The sequence below is a fragment of the Triturus cristatus genome, chromosome 1_2, assembly GCF_964204655.1.
Source record: "Triturus cristatus chromosome 1_2, aTriCri1.1, whole genome shotgun sequence".
In the NCBI taxonomy this organism is placed as follows: Eukaryota; Metazoa; Chordata; class Amphibia; order Caudata; family Salamandridae; genus Triturus; species Triturus cristatus.
The window spans coordinates 449,939,139-449,962,129 of NC_140580.1; the positions used below are offsets into that span (position 1 = coordinate 449,939,139).

The 22,991-nt window shown below is 49.1% G+C and overlaps 1 protein-coding gene across 2 annotated transcripts in view; it reads right to left on the bottom strand.

Annotated features, from left to right (window-relative positions):
- Positions 1-22,991, bottom strand: part of BTAF1 (B-TFIID TATA-box binding protein associated factor 1) — an 852,875-nt gene that overhangs the window by 276,888 nt on the left and 552,996 nt on the right. For both annotated transcript variants that reach the window (XM_085606166.1, XM_085606165.1), the window contains exon 21: positions 2,033-2,223. In XM_085606166.1, the coding sequence (XP_085462292.1) occupies positions 2,033-2,223 (191 nt within the window). The remainder of the gene's footprint in view (positions 1-2,032; positions 2,224-22,991) is intronic.

The window sequence follows — 22,991 nt, forward strand, 5'->3', positions numbered from 1 at the left end:
CAGTGTTAGCTGGCATGGCACCCAGACATGGTGCCCTGTCGACTTTGTTTTCTCCCGCACAGGGGCATGCAGGCTGCAAGGGCAGTGGCATGGTCCCAGTAAGGGAGGTCCCAAGGAACCCTCTTCAGCTCTCAGGCCCTAGGTACCCAGGGTACCAGTTACTAGGGACTTACAGGGGGCAGAGGTACTAATTGGTTTTAGGAAAGGACCACTGGTACGGCACCTGGTTGGCAGGGACCCTGTGCACATCAAAATGAGGCAAAAAGGTGGAGGTTAACCATGCAAAAGAGGCACTTTCTCACAACTATACACACAAACATCTTGCTTGAGTGGCAGACAGGCTTTTCACAGTTCTGTAATGTATACTGGCATCCAGAGATTATGCGCTAGAGGGTTGGCCCTACTTGTCCATGGGACAAGGTAAACATTAACACTAGTTGCCCTTGACCCCAAACAATATGTCATGGACTTTAAATGATCAGCATTTTACACCCCTTGAAGGGGTGTCTTAGTTACACTAACTTGTTTTGCATTTTTCATTGAGTGACTGGTAGAAATTCAGAAGTGAGTCGAGATTAACACATCTGGATGCAAAAGATCCTTTTAGGCAGCTCACATATTGATTTATAAAACTGAAGTTATGATATACAACACTAAAAACAATACTTTAGTTTGACAAAGATGAACTTAAAATTATTCAAAGAAGGCCTGCCTGCTCCCCCACTGCAAGACCCCTAAAAAGGTTGAATCCGGACTGAATAATCAGATAAAATAATAAATTCAGCAAACAAACATCACAACGTCTTTAAGTCTGTAAACACAATGGACAACCACACAAAACAGGCAAACTACATAAAACATCTCCAATTCAGTCTATAGGCGATTCTCTGTACCGCTTTGTGTTTTTCTCCCTTAACCATCATGGAATACATTCCAGGTTTGCCACTCTTCCAGAAGTCTGTGTATTTCAACACATCAGGACGTTCAATTCCAGGTAAGCCTTGCACTCAGATGAAGCAAGAGCTTAATTACAATTGATATTACTTGCCAGATTCAGCAACACTGCCAGTGTACAAACAGGTTACAGGTACGGAGGTTCAGTTTATTAGACTATGCTACTGCATTGGCAAACAACTCGGGCTCGGACACATATTGGTTTAACTTTATTACATGGCCAGAAAAGGGTGCTCACCCTTTAACAATATCTAACAAAGGAATTTTATTTTTTATTTTATTTATTTTTTACTTTTAGCATACTATACTTTGAGAACAAGGGAAGAACAGAACCGTAACTGTTCCGTAGTTATATGGTTATTGTAGTGATAAGGTTATACAGGCTACACAGTAAATAGCTGTGTGATGAATAACAAAAAAATATAATTCAGACGGTAAGAAGGCTTGCAAAAGAGATTAGCACAACTTGCAGATCCCAGTTTTGAATCCTGGTAAATTCAACTCTGCCATTCGACCATTGACTGGATGATTTCAACAGCAGGTGAGATTTCACCTGAACATGTCAGACATCTGCTGTATATTCACATTTAATAGTAAAGGAAGAAAGGAAAATTGGCCTATGTCTCACACACAAACCGATAACCTCCACACATGAACTGAAATTATTAAGGACTGCAGCAGGTGTTACAATTAAAGGCCAAGAAAGTATGGGCAGGAAGACATCCCGCAGTTGATACATGAGCAATACACACAATTTCTAATGGAGTGATAATAAACGCATAAGGAACCCCTAATATAAATAACACTTCTACCTACAAAGTAAATGGCTTCTTCTTACAGTACATCCCAGTTCAAGTAAAATCGTCCCTGAAACAATACTATATAAATCAAATGAAATCTCCAAATGTTCATACCAGTCATTACTCTTAAATTCACCAAACATTTTTTTTTTTTTTAAATGAAAAACTACAAAAATGTGAGTTTACTATATAATAATGTGGGGCTAAACTCCATCCACAAGGAAATAGGGATACATTATTACAAAAATGCATATTAATAAATGATAACAATGATGTACCTCATCTAGTTCCGAAGAGAGGTTTCCACTGTTCCCTGATGAGAGGTCTGTAATTTGGTTTTTTGCAGCTTTTGGTGTGGGACCCCGTCGACTTGTGATGGCAAAAGCAGCTTGCTGGTGCCTGTACAGTGTTATGATGCCTCTGTACTTTGACACAGTATGATGCATTCCGTCCTTGTCAGAGCTTGACCCTAATATGGCGGCCATAGGAGGGTTGGGAGGTGGATAAAGGGGAGAGGGAGAAGGGGGCAGAGAAAGGGGGGGGGGGGGGGGGGGGGGAGGGTGGAAGGGAGTAAAATGCAAACTTGAGTGACATTCGAGATGCATGCTATCTACACTTATTTTTATGATCTGCTTGAATACTGCATTAATATGCACTACAGACTGGTACATGCTATAAGCAAACAATCACTTATTAAAGGGCTATGTGGAAATCCTCTTTACAGTGACCTAATAATTTCAAAAACATTGCTAAAACACAGTCACTGTAAGCCATGTGCTTTACTTTGTTTCCATCAGACAACGAGGGATGGCCATAGGATCTCCTTTGAAATCCACGTTGGACTCTGGCAACGTAGAAAACCACTTCTTTATGCACCGGTCATATGTGAACGATGAGTAAGGAGTAATGGTTCTTAGCGGTTATCTAGAAAATCTCTTGCAAAGATTAATTTGTAAAGCAAGCTGCTACGAATGAGTCAATTATGACTCTTCTCAGTGTGGTGGGCTTTTCTACAGTAACTGTGGTGAATGTAGATTGCAATACACCTTGTGATACCCTTCATGGATAGGGGCTATCCTTTAAAGGACTACATGAAATAAAGGCATTCAGGATTGTGCCTACATAGAAAGGTTAAGCTTTTTATGCTCATGGTGTGCAACACTTGCTGCTGAAATACATAGTTTTAAACATATCTACTCAGCTTGACTAGGAACCAATCTTGAACAATTTCTTAGCACCATATTTGGCCTTAAGAATTTCATTAAGAGTGAAAGTCTGTATTGTATCAATTTTGTTGCATATTCCACTATTTAGTGGTTGGGTTATTAAGGGTACCTTGTGTTCCCAAAATTAAAAATGTTTGCGTTGACCAAAGTGGTATCCTGAATTGAAATAACAGAACATTTGTCCACTGGCTACAAAGTTACACACGGCTGACATCATTCTCTTATGGTATACTTCTGTTAAATTATTTTTGGGGTCTTATTTGAAGTCAATCAACAAAATATGCAGATCTACTGTTACAGGTACATATTTCTTGAGAATCGTGGGTAAAGAGATGTGTGTGAGTTGCTTCCATCAAAGCAATACTGTTCCTTTACTGTGAAGGCTTGCGTTCTTATGCTCTCAAATAGCTAAACAGAAATACTTGACAAATTTATGGAGATCCAGTGAACAGTTGCAAAGTTGCTAACAGTGCTTAAATTATGCATTGGCAATAAAGGCCTCCTGTGCGGTAAATGTGTTAAGAGTCTCACAAGTCTTTTTACATCACTCCATTAAGTGTACAATCATTATGCAAAAACTCATTGTGATGTCGTTCCTTTTAACCGGACAACTATAAACAATGAAGTCAGCCAGTTTTTTTCTGACAGTGTATTCTATATATATTTTTTGAAAGAGATGGTTACGTTGGGATCACCACGGATACTTCAACAGTGTGTAAAAAAAAAAAACCTAAAGAAGAAACCTCAATTGTTTATATCGCTTTAAAAACGTTCTTTAATTATAAATGGAACTAATTCACCAAATCCTTCTGAGTGAGATTACTTACTACTAGCAAAATGTCAATTACAGATAAGCCCTGGAGGTCGAAAATTGATTTTGGTTGGAAAAGAGGTGAAATTAACTTAATAGCATATTCATGTTCCATGTAAAAGTTGGTAAAAGGCTAGGCCTTTTAATCCTTTTAAATTTCGTTGGAAAAATGAGCAACAGCAACCTCATAATAATTCCTCATTTTCCCTTCCGATTTTTGGCAATACCACTAAACATACTTGAATGCCTATGCAATCCTGTAACAAGCATGTTTACTTTAGCACCCTTGGCTAGGTTGGATACAAAACTACCACTTACATACCAGATATTCTAACATGTCTGGCACTGTCACATATAAAATGTGATGGATCTTTATGCCATTTTTCAGGACCATGTAACATTCCCATTTTGGTGAGCAACATCTCCCAGTCATCACCTTCCCCACTACATGCATCTTTTAGATAATAGTAAACCGCAAAACTGCTGAATAAGTAGGATGGGATGGCAATGTATAATATGTTGTGAGAGACATCTCGATTGAGAAGAAGTCCGCTTTACAGGTAACCATACATGGGATAATCCTGGGTGACAAAGTGCAGACCACCTTTAAAGTCGATGCAGAGACATGGGAACCTGCACCCAGTCCTACTTTCCGGTGGTGATGCACCTCCTTGTGACAATAATGATCAGAATAAAGATGGTGAGGGTGGATGCAGTGCTACAACAGCCATTACCACATAGGGAGGAGGTGGAAAAATCAGAACCTTCACTAGGAGGGGATATGGTGTGATTCTGGTGTGGCACTAAGTAGAAAGTGAGAGTAAAGGTAACCTGTTTTGGACCTCAGGAGAGTGAAGACCACTGAGGACAGTTGGACTGAGAGACTGCTACTTATAACTTGTGTAGGAAGCTACCTCTTTATACAATATTTCAAAATTAGATATATTGTCCAGGGGTTTCCTTATCAGTGGACAGGGGCTTGCTCCATCAATCCCAAGGTGCTGTTCTAGGTAGTAATGTGGTTGAGCAACCTTAGGCGTATCAGAGGAGAGTGTCAGACATTCACAAATACACACAAGTCAATACGAGACACATGACTCAATAAGGAGATCTACACTAATTTGAAAATAACGTGCATCTTTATAGATATTTCGGGACAAGAAGCAATTAATTCAGGTAAGAATGTTTTTCAAAAGAAATACTTTGTATTTAAAAAGTCGACAGTCCAATTTCCCAAAACTGCAATATTATCCAATGGAAGAAAAAGCAAGTGCAGCATTCAGGTACAGTACAGCAAATTACGGGACCAGTCTCCAAGAGTTAACGTGAGTGGTGGGCAAGGTCAGAGGCAGCATCAGCAGACCACCGCCAGCTGCACTAGGCCGGCAGAGTGCAGGAGTGCAAAACCGCGTTGGGTGCCCAGTTTTACTCTATTGGGGTCCGTATTCACGTAAAGAGGCTGCAGGCTTTGACTGGGTGGCCAGTCAAGCTAAACCAAAAGGAAGGGTTAGGTCTCAATGCTTGGGACGCAGGGACACCTTTGGTCCTCTTTGCCACAGCCCAGGGGCAATGGGTACAGAGGTGTCATTAGGCTTTGAGTTTTCCTTACTGGGAGCGGTAGATGGGGCCTGTGTGCAGAGGCTGCAGGCTACCTCAGATTGTTTACTGTGGGCGAAACCACAGTGGACTGGGTCTCTGAAAGGCTGGGGAACCATGACAACAACTTTGGCCAACTCCGGCTTGGAGCGACAGGTACAGAGGTGTCTTCGGGCGTTTGGTTTCTGCAGTCACAAAGTTCTACTTGGAGTCTTTGGGTGCCTGCAGGATGCAGGTCAGCAACTTTTTCGGGAGTTCTTAGTTCCTGGGTGAAGTGCTGGCAAGTCTCCCTGGCTTTGGGGACTCCGCAGCTGCAGGACAAGTCTTCTGTTGGCAAAATCGTCAAAGGTAGCAGGCAGACTGGCAGGGTTGGCGCCAAGTCAATTTCTAGGGGTTCAGCTGTTGCTCTATGCAACTCCATACGTCTTCTTTCATGTCAGCATGACTGGTCTCTCTGGTGCCAGGGGTCCTCTAAATACTGAATTTAGGGATGTGAGGCGAGTGTAAGGTAGCAGCCACCGCAACCCCTATATGACCAATTGCTGTGGGAAGTGGGCATAACCCTGTCCAAGAATTCCTAAGTTTGCCATCACAAACATGGCCAACTCTGAAAAGTCATGTACACTTCAGTTAGCCCACCTTAGGGGGGGGGGAGGTGGCTTCCTCTCCTGTGAAGGAGCCAGATTCGCATTTCAAAGGCGGTGGCTTCTTTGAAGCGCTCCTGCCTTGAAATACTAATCAGCAAGTCATTATGAGAGAGGGGATGTGAACATCCTCTAACTGTGTAGGCTTTGTTTGACTTCCTGAGAGCAGTCTCTCACCCTGGGAGGTCAGAAATCTGTCTCAGGAGGGCAGGATGGCAGAGACCAGTCATCCAACATACCAGAGGCTGGTAGGGTTCTCAGGAGGCACCTCTAAGGTGCGCTCTGTGTGCATGTATTCACAAATCCACCAATTAAATCAGGGTGTGTTTGTTAATATGAAATATTTGATTCCATACATACCAATTTTCAGGGAAGTCATCATGTAGGTGGGAAACTCGTTTTCACCAGTGTCTAGCACATTGGTTAAAATGCTTCCCTGATCACTTGTACTGGCAGCAATGGAACTGACCAGCACAGGGGCATATCTGCTAATGCAAATGTGTGCTCACACGTAATACAAGGAGCCCTGCCTTAGTGCTGTAAGGCCTGTTTTAGGGGTGACTTACAAATATTACATGCAATGTTAGGGGACATGGCCCACAGGGAAGTGGATCATGTCCTGTATTCACTTTTGTCTGAACCAAAACACTCAGTCTGTGATGGCAGCCCTGCAGGAGTTTGGTGAAGGGTCCCTTAGGGTGGCACAATTCGTAGCCCTTGGGGACCCTCTTTAGTACCTCAGGCCCTTGGTACCAGGGGTACCATTTACTAGGGACGTACAGAGTGCTAAATGTATTGCCAATTGGGGACACTTGTACAGTTTTGTGGAAAAATGCTACCCAGTTACAGCCCTAAGGCAGGGTACACTATAATGTATGTGTGGACATATCTGAATAAGCAGATATGCCCCAGAGCTGGCAGTTCAATTACTACCAGTACAAGTGATCAGGGAAGCCATTTTAAGCACATGTGCTGGACACAGGTAAAAACTAGCTTCCCAACTACAGGATTCCTTCAGTGAAACCAAAGATAATTGATATAAACCCACACAGATTACAACAACAGATTTTTTAAATGCATGCACTCAGGGCACCATAGAGGTGCCCCCTGAAAATCTATCAACTACAAAGTGCTGGCTCAATGGTCCTGACCAGCCTACCATCACAGAATTGTTTTTGACCTCGTAGGGGTGAGAGCCAACGCTCTCAAGAGGTCAGAAACATAGCCTGCTCTGGTAGAGGGGGTGTAACAGCAGGATGACCTGTAAATTTTAATTCCAAGGCAGGGGTCTTCAAAGAGGACACCTTTCGTATGCAAATCTCACTGCCCTCAGCGGGAGCCATCCCTTTCGACCAGGGCCCATTTGGCTCATAGGCAGGCAGAAAAATTTGGAGTCAGAGGAATGTTCACCTTCAGGCTAGTTCCACGCCTAAGGGGGGCTACCAGATGTGTACACAAAATTTAAAAGTCTGCCATCATTGTAATGGAAGAATTAGGAACTCAGGGACAGCTTTATGCCCACTTCCCACAGGAAGTGGTCATATAAGGGGTGTAGTGACCCCAGTGGTAAGCAGCCCATTGGCTAGTACATCACACTGCCCTAAATTTAGTATTTAGGGGAGACCCTGGAAATCAGACCCTGCCGATTTAAAAGAAGATGGACACTGTAGAGTCGCAAAAACAGAAGACAAGCAAGTGACTTGGCATCAAAACACACAAGAGATGCACACAAATGGAGACCAAACACAATGTTTGGAAGAGCCCATAAACCAGCGAAATCACGATGACAAAAACATATTTCTTTGCTTTAATTTGTACACATCGGAGAAGAACGGACTTCCGAACACGGATCCTGCTGATTACGGAGCGATATATATGCGCCACGATTACGGCCTACTATAGCCATTACGTGACACTTGTGACTCAATACCATTTGCTTTTTGAGATTTGGATGATACTTTGACTTCATTCTATATCCTTGCGCTGGATTAGCGCCTGTTGTATAGTAACTGGATTGGATTACGACCCGAAGAAGCCCGAATGGGTGAAGCGCGTTGGCTGTTTTGTATAATCTACATGTATAATATCAAATGAAGTAAAAAGAAATACAACTACGTAAAGAAATATTTCGTCTGTCATCGTGATTTTGCTGGTTTATGGACTCTTCCAAACATTGTTTTATTGTCTCCATTCATGTGCCTCTCTACTTGTGTGTTAGAATGTTTTATTGTGGACCATTAACGGTAGCTGTTTCTGAGAGGTAGGCACGGTTTTAGAGACAAGATAGGATACAGCAAATTTGTGGTACACATAGTGAACACAGGCAGTGGGGAGGCAATTTAGATACCATGCCATCGTGTAGCAGTGTGTTTTGTGACTTGGCATCAACCCTGCTGGATTGCCTGCTGTTCGACAACTGAGCAAAAAAACGATTCGTCCTGCCTGGGTCGTTAAAAGCCTAGGAAGAGGGGGGCGTGGCTTGCAGCCGACGAAGATGGCCGCAACCTAGTGCGGCTCCGGAGCCCACCGCCTGATCCCGCACCTCTCCTGCAGTAATCCTGGCCAAAAACCGGCAAAAATCTAAAGGCGGCATCCCCTAAGCACCCGGGGCTCCGGACGGACGAAGGCGGCGCCTGGTGGTGTGCATCTGGCCGGAGGGCTGCCTCGAGGCGGGCGCCGGGCCTGAGTGCAGAGGCGGCGCCGGGGCATCGAGTGGCGGCCTGCCGATCCTGAAGGGCCTGATGGGGCGTGGCCGAGGACTCGTGGAGTCGGTAGTCGAGCGCCGAGCACGGAGCCCCCGGGGCGGCAGCAGCAGCGAAGCACGGGGCCCTGGAGCCGCGCCTCCCCTGTCGTCCTATACACTTGGCGCGTCCTGCGGCGGAGACCCCGGCATAGCGCGGCGCCGCCTTTGAAGTGGAGGAGGGGCAATGGTGGCGAGATCAGCGGAACGGATGCATTGGCGCACAGCGTACGTGAAGGCCACCTGAGGCGCTGAGAGCTGCCGGCAGCGAGGAAGAGGCGCCGCTCCATTGGTGAAACCCCCCGGGTGGGGGGGGGGGTCCTAGGCATCCCCTGAGCCCCGTGTGGCCTTATGGTGGGCGACGCATGAATACCGGAGGACTGGCGCTGAAGGCACCGGCGGAGCGTGGTGGGCAGCATTTAACCCGGATCCCCGCCGATTTCCCGGTCCCTCCCCAACCCTCCGGTGGACACAGCCCGAGGGGCGCGGAGTACACTTGTGCCGGCCATCATGGGAGGAAAGGGCCACCGTGGGGGAGCACAGGCCAGGCTTGAGAAGTATGCATTTCAGAAGGACCGGACTGCCTCTCGTCCCCCCCCCCCCCCCCGAAAAGACTAAAGAGATCACCCTGGCAGATGTCATGGCCACGCTGACCCAGATGCAGGTCTCCATAGGCACGATCTCTACAGACGTAACGCTGCTGAGAGCTGACGTCGCAAAAATTAACACAAGACTGTCTGAGGTCGAATCAACTACGGCGACCCTCACAAACGAAGCGGCTGAGAGTAAGAAACGGATACAGTCGCTGGAACTGGTACAAAAGCAGCTGTTGGTCAAGCTTGATGACCAGGAAGGCAGGTCCAGGAGGAATAACGTGCGCGTCGTGGGTGTGCCAGAGAGTGAACGGGGGCCAGCACTGGACCTCTTCGTTGAAAAACTTATCACGGAACAGCTGCAGCCACGTGGGCTCTCAAAATGTTCTCGGTGGAGAGGGCACACCGGGTGCCTGGAGGGAGGCCGAGACCAGGGGCCCCCCCCGCGCCCGATCCCGGCCCGCATTTTCAACTTCCGGGACAGGGACGCTATCCTCCAGGCGGCACGTACCGCCCCCCCGGCTGAGGGTGGACAACTGCACGGTTACCCTCTATCCAGACTACACCACAACAGTGATGCGGCAACGCCGAGACTTCCTCGCGGTCAAGGCGGAGCTGCGCCCTCGAGAACTTAAGTACGCGATGCTTTATCCAGCAAAACTACGGGTGGAAGCCGAAGGGCGCACGTGGTTCTTCGCCACGCCGACGGAGGCCACGGAGTGGTTGGAGGGATGGCGCCCAGCGAGACCTGCGGGCCGTACCCCTCGAAGCCATTCTGCCTCCCCTGAGAATCTGGAGGAAACTGGGTCAGGAGAGGGTGACGGCACACTGCGGGACTGAGGCTGGGATGGAGCGAACGAACTTCGGACGGCGGGGAGGTGTGGAGTGCCAGATGGGTCCTGGCGATCACAGGAGGCTCGGACATTGCAGGGGCGCTGTTGTCTTTGAACTTTGCTGTCTCCTGATAACCGGCTTCTTGCGTGGACAAGCACATGGTGCGGGGATCGGGCAAGGGACAGTGAGCAGCTCCTCCTCCATACGCAAGTAGCAAGTTATGGGATTTGAGCACTCTGCTAAGTTGGGGTGGCGGGTAGTTTTAAATCCGCTGGGCAGGGAGGCAGGGAGGAGGGTGGGGAGACGGGGGCATCTTGGTAAAGTTGGTTTGTGTTCTGTTCTAGGTTCACCAACTACTCATTGGCGGACTTTGCAAACTAGGCCTGTCATAGACCAAAGGAGGGGTGCACGGCAGCGATCACTTTCAACCACCCTACATGACGGGGGAAGCACATAGCGATACCCAGGGGGCCACCACTAGATCCACTGAGGGACATGCGCAACACAGCCCCTTGTTCAGTGTTCTGTCATGGAATGTGAACGGATTGGGAGATAAGATTAAACGAGGGCTGGTCCTACAGTATCTCAAGCGCAGGGGGCCGGCGGTGGCACTCTTGCAGGAAACACATCTAGTAGGCACGACCACGAAAGCACTGGACAGATGGGGATTCAAAATGGCAATACACTGAGTTCACGTCTGGGTCCCGAGGGGTGGGCATTTTAGTTAAGCGCTTCCCCCTGATCATGGTTGACTCCCGTAGGGAGGAACAGGGCCGCTTCGCGGCGCTGACCTGCCAATGGGAAGGGAAATTGTATAACTTGGTGACTGTATACATCCCCCCGACACTCCACCAGGATACTTTCCGGGCACTGGGTGAATTCCTGCTGTCGTTACCGCAAGGGGAGCTCATCATGGGCGGGGACTTTAATGCGACTATGGACCCGCTAATGGACAGGTCATCATCCAGAGACCATGGTAGCGCCACCCCCAAACTGCGTGAATTCACGGAGGCACTTGGCCTCATAGACACCTGGAGAACGCACTGTCCGGAGGAGAGGCAATACACATTTCACTCGGGGGCCTACATATGGCACAGCAGGAGTACAAGTCCTATCTTTGGGAGGCCGCACGAGTTAAACAGGTGGCAACACAGCATACGATTTATGAGCTGGGGGACAAGGCAGGTAAACTGCTGGCCTGGCTTGAGAAGGGGGAGCGTGCGGCGCGTTGGGTGGCGCGGATTAGGCTGGATTCGGGAGACTTTACGTCGGAGCCACGAAAATCGTGGAGGCCCTGGCGGCTCACTACAAAAAGATCTATACACCGGAGGCCTCGTCTACGGTGGCGGATAATGAGGCCTACCTTCGGGACATCGCAATGCCGAGGTTGGCCCCGTCTGGGGTGGAAGCCCTGGAGGCAGACCTGACGGCTGAAGAGCTCACGCTAGCAATACTCACTCTCCGCGCTGGGAAGGCGATGGGGCCAAATAGAATTCCGGTGGAATTCTATACGAAGAACACTACTCACGTAGTCCCGCACCTACTGGCCATGTAAAGGACAGTTTGTCGACAGGGATTCTGCCCCAAGACCAGAGAGTGGCTACCATAGTGGCCATTCCGAAGCCTAACAAACCCGCGCACGACTGCGCTTCCTATCGCCCAATCTCTTTGCTGAACGCCGAGGCAAAGATTCTGGCAAAGGTGCTGGCGACAAGGCTACAGCCCTACCTTCCGACCCTGATACACCCGGACCAGTCGGGATTTATGCCTCACCGAAATACCGCCCTGAATATACGGCGGCTCCACGGGATTCTCGCGCGCCGCTCATCGATAGAGGAGGATGCGGCCATCCTCTCACTGGACGCTCGGATGGCGTTCGAATGGGTGGAGTGGCCATTCCACTTCGCCGTTCTTCGCCACATGGGACTTGGTCCCAAGATGTGCGCCTGGATCCAGCTTTTGTATACCGAGCCACTGGCACAGGTGGTAGTCAACGGGCATTCTCAGACCCCTTCCCGTTGGGGCGGGGGACGCGACAGGGCTGCCCTCTTTCCCCGCTCCTTTTTGCTCTGGCTTTGGAGCCGCTTGCGGCCTGGGTGCGGCAGGACCCGGTGATCCGGGGACTAAAATGGACTATGGGGTGGGAGGACTGCATCTCCCTCTATGCTGACGATGTCCTGCTGTACCTAGCCTCGCCGGCGCGCTCGATCACTTGTCTCCTGGACATCTGTGCGTCGTACGGGAGGGTGTCCGGCTAGAAGATAAACTGGGAGAAGTCTATTGTATATATGCTCCGAGGCTCCCCGCCTCGGCTCCCGAGGGGATGTGAGGTTCGGGTGGTGGAGGACGGGTTCAAATACTTAGGAATTTATGTGACCACCGATAGGGAAAGATTTGTTGCCGAAAATCTGGCGAAGCCCCTGCATAGGTTTCGCAGCGACGTCAAACACTGGCGTTCTTTACCCCTGACACTGCTGGGGAGGGCCGCCCTCTTCAAAATGATGGCGCTCCCTAGATTTTTATACATACTTCAGAATACTCCCTTCCCGGTCGCGCCTACATATTTCGCCGCCATCAACGCGGAGGTCACCAGCCTATTGTGGGAAGATAAGGCACCGCGGATAGCGCTCCATAAGCTCACCAGAGGGTGGTACGACGGACATATCGCCCTCCCTGACATAAGACTGTATTATTGGGCATCTCAACTCATGGTAATAAATCAGTGGCTTCATGTGCCTGGGGATGACCCGGCGTATCGTATGGATCGGCAGCTGCTGTGGGTCGGGGGTCATGGGAGCGCTCTACAACCAAAAGAGGGGCCGCTGCCCCTCGGGACCCACGGCGCATACCCTCCAGCTATGGTTTGCGGCGCAGCGGGCTCTGGGTTGGGCCGGAAAGGTAACCCAGGCCACACCTCTGTGGGAGGCGAAACAGTTGGGGATGCTACGCACCACTAAGGGGTTCCATCAGTGGGATCTAATTGGCATCTCCAGGGTCGGTGACCTTTGGAAGAAGGGGGAGTTGGTCACATTTGCCCAATTACAAGCAGATTACGACCGGGCCGACACCGAACGTTTCAGGTACATACAAATCCGTCACGCACTCCAAGCGGCGGTCCCGCCCGGGACCCGGCTTCCGGAGTCGTCGCCATTGGAAGACAGACTCCTCACGGAACATCTGACGCAAAGAGCGACGTCCCTAACATACCGAAAGATGTTAAACAATCGGCCAGACCCATTTGCGGCCTTTAAGAGTAGATGGGAGACAGAGCTGGGTGACTTTGATGAAGCGGAATGGCAGGCGGCGCTTTCCTCCCCCAAGGAGGTGGGCATATCGTCCAAACTGCGGCTGGTCCAACGAAAAATTTTGCACCGCACGTACTACACCCGTACACTCTTATTTAAACTTAAACGAGCTGACTCCCCCCATGTCTCAGGCAGTGTGGTATGGAGGGAACCCTTTTTCACACTCTCTGGGAATGCCCCGCAATAACTCTGTACTGGAAGGGAATACTGCGCACACTCTCCCAGGTGACCAAAGTTCCGACGCTCCCGGAGGTGTCTCCTCAACATCTTGGAACCGACAGACCTCAATAGAGTGGCACGACTCTGGGTGACACTGGGACTGATGTTAGCGAAACGCAATATAGCCCAGGGATGGGGATCTAGGCAAACACCGACCCTCGCTCAATGGTCCCGGGATATGGACTCCATAATGATTGTCGAAAAAACTGTATACATACATAGAGGTTGCCCCAGAAAATGGACCCAGGTATGGGGTGGGTGGAATGCCTATAGAGGAAATATATGAGAACCCCCGCGCGATACTTCAGACTCTGAACTAAGTGACCACGACTAGACGAACTATCGCATGCTTGCAGAATGAGGTGGACACTCATGTGATACCGAAGGGGTACCAGTGTTTGAGAATGCCCTGAAAGCTTCGTTGCACTCTCGATGGGTTGTTATACTGCTCGACTCAATGCCAATGTATGTTGCCTTATGTTTGAAAAAACTCAAAAATATGTTCCCAAAAAAAAAAAAAAAAAAAAGCCTGGGAAGAGTTCCAGCCTTCAATTAAATATCAAGGAGCTCCTGTGGCATTGCGGACCTGCTCCCCTGCAGGCACCCCAGAAGAGCTGAAAGGACTCCGGACCACCAAAAACCCAACACCAGAAAGCTAGAGTTCGAGTTGGCAAACGGAATCAGCGGGGTCCCCACACCCTCCAGACTCAAAGCCCACCTTGGATTTACCAGCTGTGAACTTCTCAACGCCACCAGTAGCCTCTTTACGTGGCCCCCTCTACCGCGAGTATTTCTGGTGACACAAACCGGACACCTTAGAACACCTCTGCACCAGGCCGCCACAGGCCGTTAAGATGACCAAAGGTGTCCCCACGTCCCCAAGCATCATGAGACCTGAGCCCCCCCCCCCCCCCCCCCTCCCCACCCGTTGGTTCAGCAGGACAGGTTCCCCAGTCCAAACCTGAAGCCTCTTTCTGACTGGACCGATCCCCATTGACTACAACAGGGCACCTAACGCTGTACTGCATCTCTTCCCCTGGCCGCCCCAGTGCCACCCAAGGCGACCTGTTGGTGCTGCCTTGGACCTTGCCCCATATTCATCTTAAGTCCAGGAGATTGGTCTCATAAGTCACTGAGAAGACCGTGTATGCAATATTTGTTTTATCTCCATTTGATAACATTGCTGCCTCTCAAAACTGTCAACTTTTGAAAACGGAAAATATTTCTCTCTCGAAACGTACTTATCTGATTGCATTGATTCTGGTGCTTAATTATATATCAACATACATGTTATTTTAATAAATTGGTGCGATTCTCCTTATTGAGTTGTGCGTACCATGTACTGCAGATGTCCTCCACTTCTCTCCGATGAACTTAAGGCTGCTTGACCACACTACCCCTAAGAGAGCATCTTGCGATTGCAAGAGCCTCTGTCCACTTATAAGGGATACCTGGATTCCTGGCACAGCAAACCTCTTTTTGGCATACAATATAAAGAGCCATCTTCCTACAAATCTGAACTGGCTGCTCAGGTGAGTACCACAAGAGATCAAATAGACTACAAAAGATTCTTTATTCCTTGGACTGGTGGCTGCAAATGTGCACAATAGAAGTAGGCACCTAGAGCGCCCTGAAGATACTAGGGAGAATCCCTGTAGCTATCAGCGAATGCACGTTTATGCAAAGATTATACCCAGTTAAAGGCCAAATTCTCTACCATGGATGTGATGATAGAAGTGGTAATGAGAAGAATGGCTCAGAGGGGCCGGCAGCCGAAATGAACTAGCGAGTTTCCAATTAGGAAGATGAGATCCAGTGTAAATACTCATTCATCACTCAAGTGCTTTGAGCAATGCACTCTAACAGCTATACATAGTTGGAAAATAAGACTGAAAACGTGGAGAATGCTGGCAGGGCCTCTTTCCCCAGGATCCTGGGCTCTCTTCTCCAGCTTGCAATGGGACTATGGAGCAACTTTTCATGCAGTCCCAATCCTCTACTTTAATGGATATCATTAGAGTAGCAAAATTGTCCAAAAGGGACTGCTGCAGGGGTTGCCATGCTGCTGGTTGAACTTTTTAAGTCCACACAAGGAAAAGCAGCAACTACAGTGGCAGCTAGAAGTCTGACCTCTGGCTTCTGAATGTGGCAGTACATGTGTTCAGTCTTAAGTAGAATAACTTTGCAGAGGAAGGAAGAGTCGCAGCAAGTTAAGCAAAAAACAATCTGGTGACTGATGGCTTTGCTTCAATATGCAGCTCAGTATTCAACAAGATGTTTATCTTTTGTAAGGCTCTTGCCGATGAATACTCTAACAGAAGATTTATACCCCTCTGAATCCTCCTAGGAACACTATTCGATGTGGAAACTTTAATAGTTCCAACCATCAGACTTCCTACTGCCATGAGGTGTGATGAAATGGGAGCCACATATATGTGCCACCTTAGTGCCCTGATGTCAGATTATCACCATATTTTCCATTTTTCCAGGCCTTCAAGATGCAGAGCGACTGACTGAGACAATGTGCCAAATCAAACTTGGTAATTTTTTAACAAATCAATCCACTCACCTGGCAAGGGGGCAGGTGGTGAATAATTGTATACAGTATCCACCAGAAAGATCATTACCGAAGGTAAGCAACTTGTTTTTGTGACTGATGCTTGCCACAGTAAATCATTTGCCTTATTAATCCATACCAAAGCAAAACCTGCATAAGTAGGTGGGTTTTAGGAGAGGATTTTACACCAGTCCTGCAGGAGCAAGCAGGCAAAATGGCCCTCACCCCGGACCTGAGAATTGATACCATAATACTGGACATGGGGGAGGACAGAGGACTATGCAGCAGCCTGTAAACAAACCAGTACCTTGCTAGCACATATCTGTCAAATAACGAATTGGGGAAAAAATAACATTGCTCGACAGAAATTAATCAGTTGTGGTATTCAGAATTATTCAAAATAATGCATTGCTATAGGTTTAACCACCATTGACTCGTTTGAAATGCTTGTTCATTCAAGCAGTTATCACATTGTAGGAATCAAAATTTGGAAAGAATAGTGGACACACTGAAGATAGAATAAATGTTAATCGAGACAAAAGAATAAAATCAATTATGGTCAAGCTCAGCTAAGAATGGTTTCCTGTTTCTTTATTTTACAAAATTAGAGTATCAAATGTAGGCATGCCTCAAAAGAACTCCCTCATATCAACCCAAGTCCACAATTGCCAACACTGCTGAACTCATCTGCAGACGGTTATTTTGACACTGCATGCAAATGTACCGTCTTTAGGGTCTATCTATGTTGCAGTATAAAAGTGGCCTCAAAGTGGAAGAACCATTTTACCAGACTGAACACTTTTTTAGATTACTACAGCCTTAAGGAAGGCCCCCTTTAAGACAACTTCTTATGGAAGCCTTGATCAAAAGCACTATCGATAAACTTTGCTACTGTATTGCATGAGGAAGACCCTACAGCAGAAGTAAATTAGAAATATATTTTCGATGGTCATATGCATTACATTCTAATATGCTATTGGAGCTTTTAAAGCACACAGTTACCCAAGGGTGTCCTTGTTATGTTATCCTCCATTTATAGCGCGCATGGCTACTCGGAAGTGTCCCGGCGCGGGAGCCAAATGGAAGAGAAGGGATGAACAGAACCAGACTGAGAGTTAACTAAAACAGCATCGTTTTCAGGTGCTTTTTGAATAGTCTGAGGTCGCCGGTGTTCCGCAGTTCAAAGGGCAGGGCATTCCAGGCCACGGCTGCTCTGACAGAGGGAGCTGCCTCCCATTCTAGCCAGGCGATACCTGGGGACCAGGGCAAGGCATTGGCCAGTAGAACGTAGCTGTCGGGGCGACACGAAAAATGTGAACCGACTTAAAAGATATTGCGGTCCAGACTTGTAAAGTGCACCATGTACCAGCGTGAGAGCCTTAAACAGTATGCATTGGTCGACCGGAAGCCAGTGCAGATCCCGAAGAAGCTGCCTCGGACTGGACCTTCCCAGCATACTCAGTAAGGCTCTGGCCGCCGCATTCTGGACAATCTGCAGCTTTCTTAACTGATACGCCGGTAGGCCGATGTATAAGGCATTTGCGTAGTCCAGGTGTGAGAGAATGAGGGCATGGGTCACCATTTCTTTAGCCATTCTAGGCAAAAGTGGAAGAAACTTTATAAGGCGTTTGTGTGCCAAAGCACACACCGGCCAACCTGTTCATCTGGGGCTGAAATCTCAATTCCTCATTGAACCATACCCCCACATTTTTTGCCGGGCTCCCCATCGATTTAGGCAAGGGGTAGCCCATCGGCCAGATGTCTTCTCTAAAAGGAGGGGGGAGGGGGGGGGGGGGGGGGGAAGGATCCGTAAAGAAGCACCTCTGATTTTTCTTCGTTACATTTTAATTGGGTCTGGGGTAGCCACTTAAACACTCCCGCCAAACAGTTTTTGACAATCGCTGGGGAGAGATCGGTTTCCTTCCACGTGATGAGGAGCTGGGTGTCATCAGCATAAACTATGATCTTGGCACCCAGCTCCGCAGCCAAATAGACAAGGGGTGTCATATAAACATTGAACAGAAGAGGGCTCAATGTTGAGCCCTGAGGAACCCCTGTTGCCAAGCTTCGCAGAGATGAGGCGAAGGGCGACAGCCAAACTTGCTGCATTCTATTGGCTAAAAAAGAATTAATTAATTCCCACGCCTCACCAGAGATGCCAATATGAGACAGCCGTGCCAAAAGTTGGCGATGTGACACGGTGTCAAATGCGGCAGAGAGGTCTAGGAGAACCAGAGCCGCTCTGTCGCCAGCATCCAGACACTCTAATAGCCTCTGACACCTCCACTAGGGCCGTCTCAGTGCTATGGGAGGCCCTAAAGCCCGACTGGGCAGGATGGAGGGCGCCCGAGCTCTCAACAAACTCAGAGAGCTGTTTATGCACAGCCTTTTCACACAACTTAGCTACCGCTGGAAGAAGTGAAATTGGGCGGTAATTAGCCAGGGTAACCAGGTTGAGTGCAGGCTTTTACAACAGCGGGAGGAGTTTAGCCTGTTTCCACTCAGGAGGGACAGTGGCGTTCATGAGGGAGAAATTAACAATTTGATTAATTTCGGGGTTAACTACCTCTGCCACCGCCGCCAATAATCTAGCTCGGCAAAGATCCGAGGGAGAGCCTGATTTAAGTGATTGCAGTATGGCCAAAGTGTCTGACAGCGGAATGGGAGTGAACGCAGTAAGACAGGGGCGAGCTAAATCAAAGTCTACTGCCGTCTGAGGCAAGTAGGTCACTTGCCGATGGGTGGTAGTCCCAAAGCTATCCTGTATGGCTTGGATTTTATCGATAAAAAAATATCTGAGAGCTGCTCGCACCAGTCATTCGAGCCAGGTGAGGCCATCTGTTCTGCACATGGATTCAAAAAGCATTGTACAATAGCAAAGATTTCCTTTGAATTGTTTTTTGATTGAACAATACGCTCCGCAAAGAAGTGGCCTTTAGCCAACTTGACCATGGAATAGTAGTTGTGCTGGGCCTTCCTGAGTGCAATTTTGGCTAGCGGACAGTATGCCAATCTCCAACAGCGTTCTAATTTTTTTACAGGATTTTTTTTTAAAGTCTTTTAAATCCTTACAGAACCAGGGTTGGGACGGGGATTTTCTCGCTCTTTTGTGAACCTGGGGTGTGGAGAAATACTCCACTGCTCTGGACAGCCAGTTATTGAAATCCCCGACTGCCTCCAACAAACCCCCTAAGGTGCCAGGACGAGTATTCGCCAAAACTCTACAAAAGGCATTGGGCTCAATGCGAGGAGGCGGTCTCGCCACCAAAGTCTTTGTAACAGAATAGGTTGGCTTAATGGTCCAAGAGACAGGGAGAGGATCCAGTACAGCTCACGGAAAGTCGGAGCAAACCCCATCAATGGTGTGACCTCCACTATGGGAGGGGGAGTTAACCCATTGTGTCAGCTGGGCAAGATCCAAGGACTATGTAAAAGCACGTGTATCAGAGGCCTCTTTACAGTAAAGGTGAATATTAAAATCACCGAGCAATAGATAGTTAGAATAGTGCAAGGTTCTGGGCACAATAGCTTCATCCAAGGCTTTTAGAAAAGTATTCGGGGGGCCGATAAACAAGCGTGGCTTCCAGTAAGAAGTGAGGAGAAATGGTAAGGGAGAAATCCAGTGCTTCCCCCTCCCTAATGTCCTGTGACTGACCCAGAGTGAAAGTCTAATTATCCCTGAAAAACACCGCCACCCAACCTCCTTTGCCTGATTTGCGGTCGACCCTAGCAATTTTGTACCCTGTCGGTATAGCCAAAGCAATGACCGGGGCTGAGCACTCATTCAGCCAGGTCTCTGATATGAACAGGTCCAGCTTATTGTCAGTCAATAGCTCGAAAATGTCCGGGGCATGTTTAACCATGGACAGTGCATTAATAAGAGCAGCTTGAAGAGATTGCACAGGCAAAGATACGGAAGGAATAGGGCTGGGTATGGGAATCGTGTCGACACTGTGGTTAAAATGGTCCCCGCAGCACGGACAAATGTTACCAACATTTTCTAACACTTCCCACACATGGCTGCACTTACTCAAAAGGAGCCACAATCAGCCTTAATTCCTCACAACTCCAAGTTCTGCGTACCTGGGTCACGTCCAACGGAAAACAGGCAGCATGGCTGGCGCTGGCCGCTTCCGGGACACTGACAGGCGCAGACGGGCTTGCATTAGGCGCGCCGGCGGCGCATGTTTTGAAGGTGAATGCCCCCAACAACTAGAGCGCGCCATTCCCAAGATGGCGGCGCAGATCACCACACCAGGAATCCAGTGCTTGCGTGGTGCATGAGTGCAGGTATGTGCTCGATTTTAAAGTAAAACAACTTGTTAATCAGGCAAGAAGCAGCAAAATAGTTTTAAAACAGATGCAGCGAAATAAAAGTTAAAATAGGCTGAGAGCCAAAGAAAGACAGTTCTCTGTACCAGACACTCCAGCCCCGGGAAAGTCAAGCACAGACACCCCTTCTCACATAGGCGCTCGCGTACACGCAGCGCTCATGTTTTGAAGGTGAATGCCCCCCCAACAACTAGAGCGCGCCGTTCCCATGATGGCGGCCCAGATAGTCACACCGGGAATACGGTGCTTGCGTGGTGCGTGAGTACAGGTATGTGCTCAATTTTAAAATAAAACACCTTGTCAATGAGGTATGTGGCAGCAAAATGGTTTTAAAAAAATGCGGCGAAATAAAAGTTAAAATAGGCTGAGAACCAAAGAAAGACAGTTCTCACTGTACCAGACACTCCAGCCCCGGGAAAGTCCAGCACTGACACCCCCTCCTGGCGCTGAGCACTGCCTACATGGTTGCCAAAGAGGAGATGGCTATTCAGAAAGAGACAGGTTTTCTGCCCCTTCCTAAAGGAAAGGAGCTCAGTAGATTTTCTAAGATGCACTGGTAGGTTGTTCCAAGCTTTTGCAGCACAAAAGATGAAACTACTGCCACCCTAGTTAGTTTTTTTTTTAACTCGGGGGACGGTCACTTGCTTTGCATCCGATGAACCGAGCAGTTTCCGGGGACATACCATTGTAGGTGTCTCAGGTAGTCAGGGCCACTGCCCTTCAAGGACTTAAAGACCGTGCAAAGCGCTTTGAATTGTGCACGTTGTTTTACTGGAAGCCAGTGAAGATGTCGAAGTCCCTTTCTCACCGAGGCAAACCTTGGTGTGCCCATTAGCAGCCTGGCTGCAGCATTTTGCATGAGCTGGAGTCTGTCACTACTACATGCTCCGGTTGGGGTAGGGAGAGGCATCTGCCGCTGACCCAATCGCGGTCCGTGAGCCACCACTGCAACTGTTTCGCAGTGCCCTCCGAGATCAAGACATGGTCGGACAGGTTGCCTCGATGCTGGTCCCACTGAAACTTCAGGTCCCACTGCAGAGCCCGCATGCGCCACCTGGCGCAATGCACTAACAGGATGCAGGAGGCCATCAGCCCCAGAAGCCGCAGCACCAACCTGACCGAAACCCAGGATAGAGGCCGAAAGATGGGAATCAGAGCCTGAATATCCCGGACCCGCTGTTCCAGAGGCTAGACCCGGAACTGCGCCGAATCGAGAACCGCTCCGATGAAAAGGAGCTTTTGGGAGGGACTCAGGTGCGACTTCGGCACATTGATGGAGAACCCCAGCAAATGCAGGAGGTCGGCCGTAGTCTGGAGGTGGGAGACGACTTGCTGGGGCGAACCCGCCTTCAACAACCAGTCGTCGAGATAGGGGAAGACTGGAACCCCTGATCTGCGCAGATGAGCTGCGACCACCGCCATCACTTTCGTGAACACCCAAGGGGCACTGGTGAGGCCGAAGGGGAGCACGGTAAACTGAAAATGCTCTTGGCCCACCGTGAACCGCAGGTAACGCCGATGGGCCGGCAGGACGGGGATGTGGAAATAAGCGTCCTGCAAGTCCAACGCTACCATCCAGTCTCTAGGGCAGCCAGAACCTGAGTTAGCATGAGCATCTAGAACCGCTCCTTCCGAAGGAGGGCGTTGACGTTCCTGAGGTCCAAGATAGGGCGTAGGCCCCCTTTGCCCTTCTTGGGAACCAGAAAGTAGTGGGAATAGCACACACGACCTACTTCTGGCCCAGGAACGCACTCGACTGCCTCTTTGGCCAAGAGGGCCGTGACTTCCCCCCGCAGCAGATTAAAGTGATCCTCCGACATACGGTGGCACTGCGGTGGCATGGCTGGAGGGGTTGTCTCGAAGGGGAGGGAGTAGCCCCTTCGGACGATTTGCAGCACCCACCTGTCCGAAGTAATGTACCGCCAGTGGAGCAGGTGATGGCGAACTCTGCCGCCCACTGGGGTGGGACGGACTAGGAGGGCTTTGAGGCGGATGCTGCCGGGGTGGATGTGGACTGACCGGCACTTTGTCCTCCCATACCGCCTCGGCGGAAACCACGTCCGCGCGCAGGTTGATTTTGCAGCCGGTGGCTCGGCGGACGTGAGGAGGCGCCCCTTCCCTGGCCACGAAAGGCGGAAGTTTGCAGCCGTGGGGCGCAGAGACCCAAGGACTTGGCCGTAGCCCGGGAGTCCTTGAAACGAGCCAGCGCACTATCCGCCTTCTCACCAAAAAGGCGAGTGCCATCGAAGGGCATGTCCATGAGAGAACTCTGGACATCCCCCGAGAAAGACGTGGATCTCAGCCAGGCGTGACGCCGGAGCGCCACCGTGGTGGAAATCGCCCTACCCAGAGAGTCCGTGGTGTCTAGTCCACACCGTAT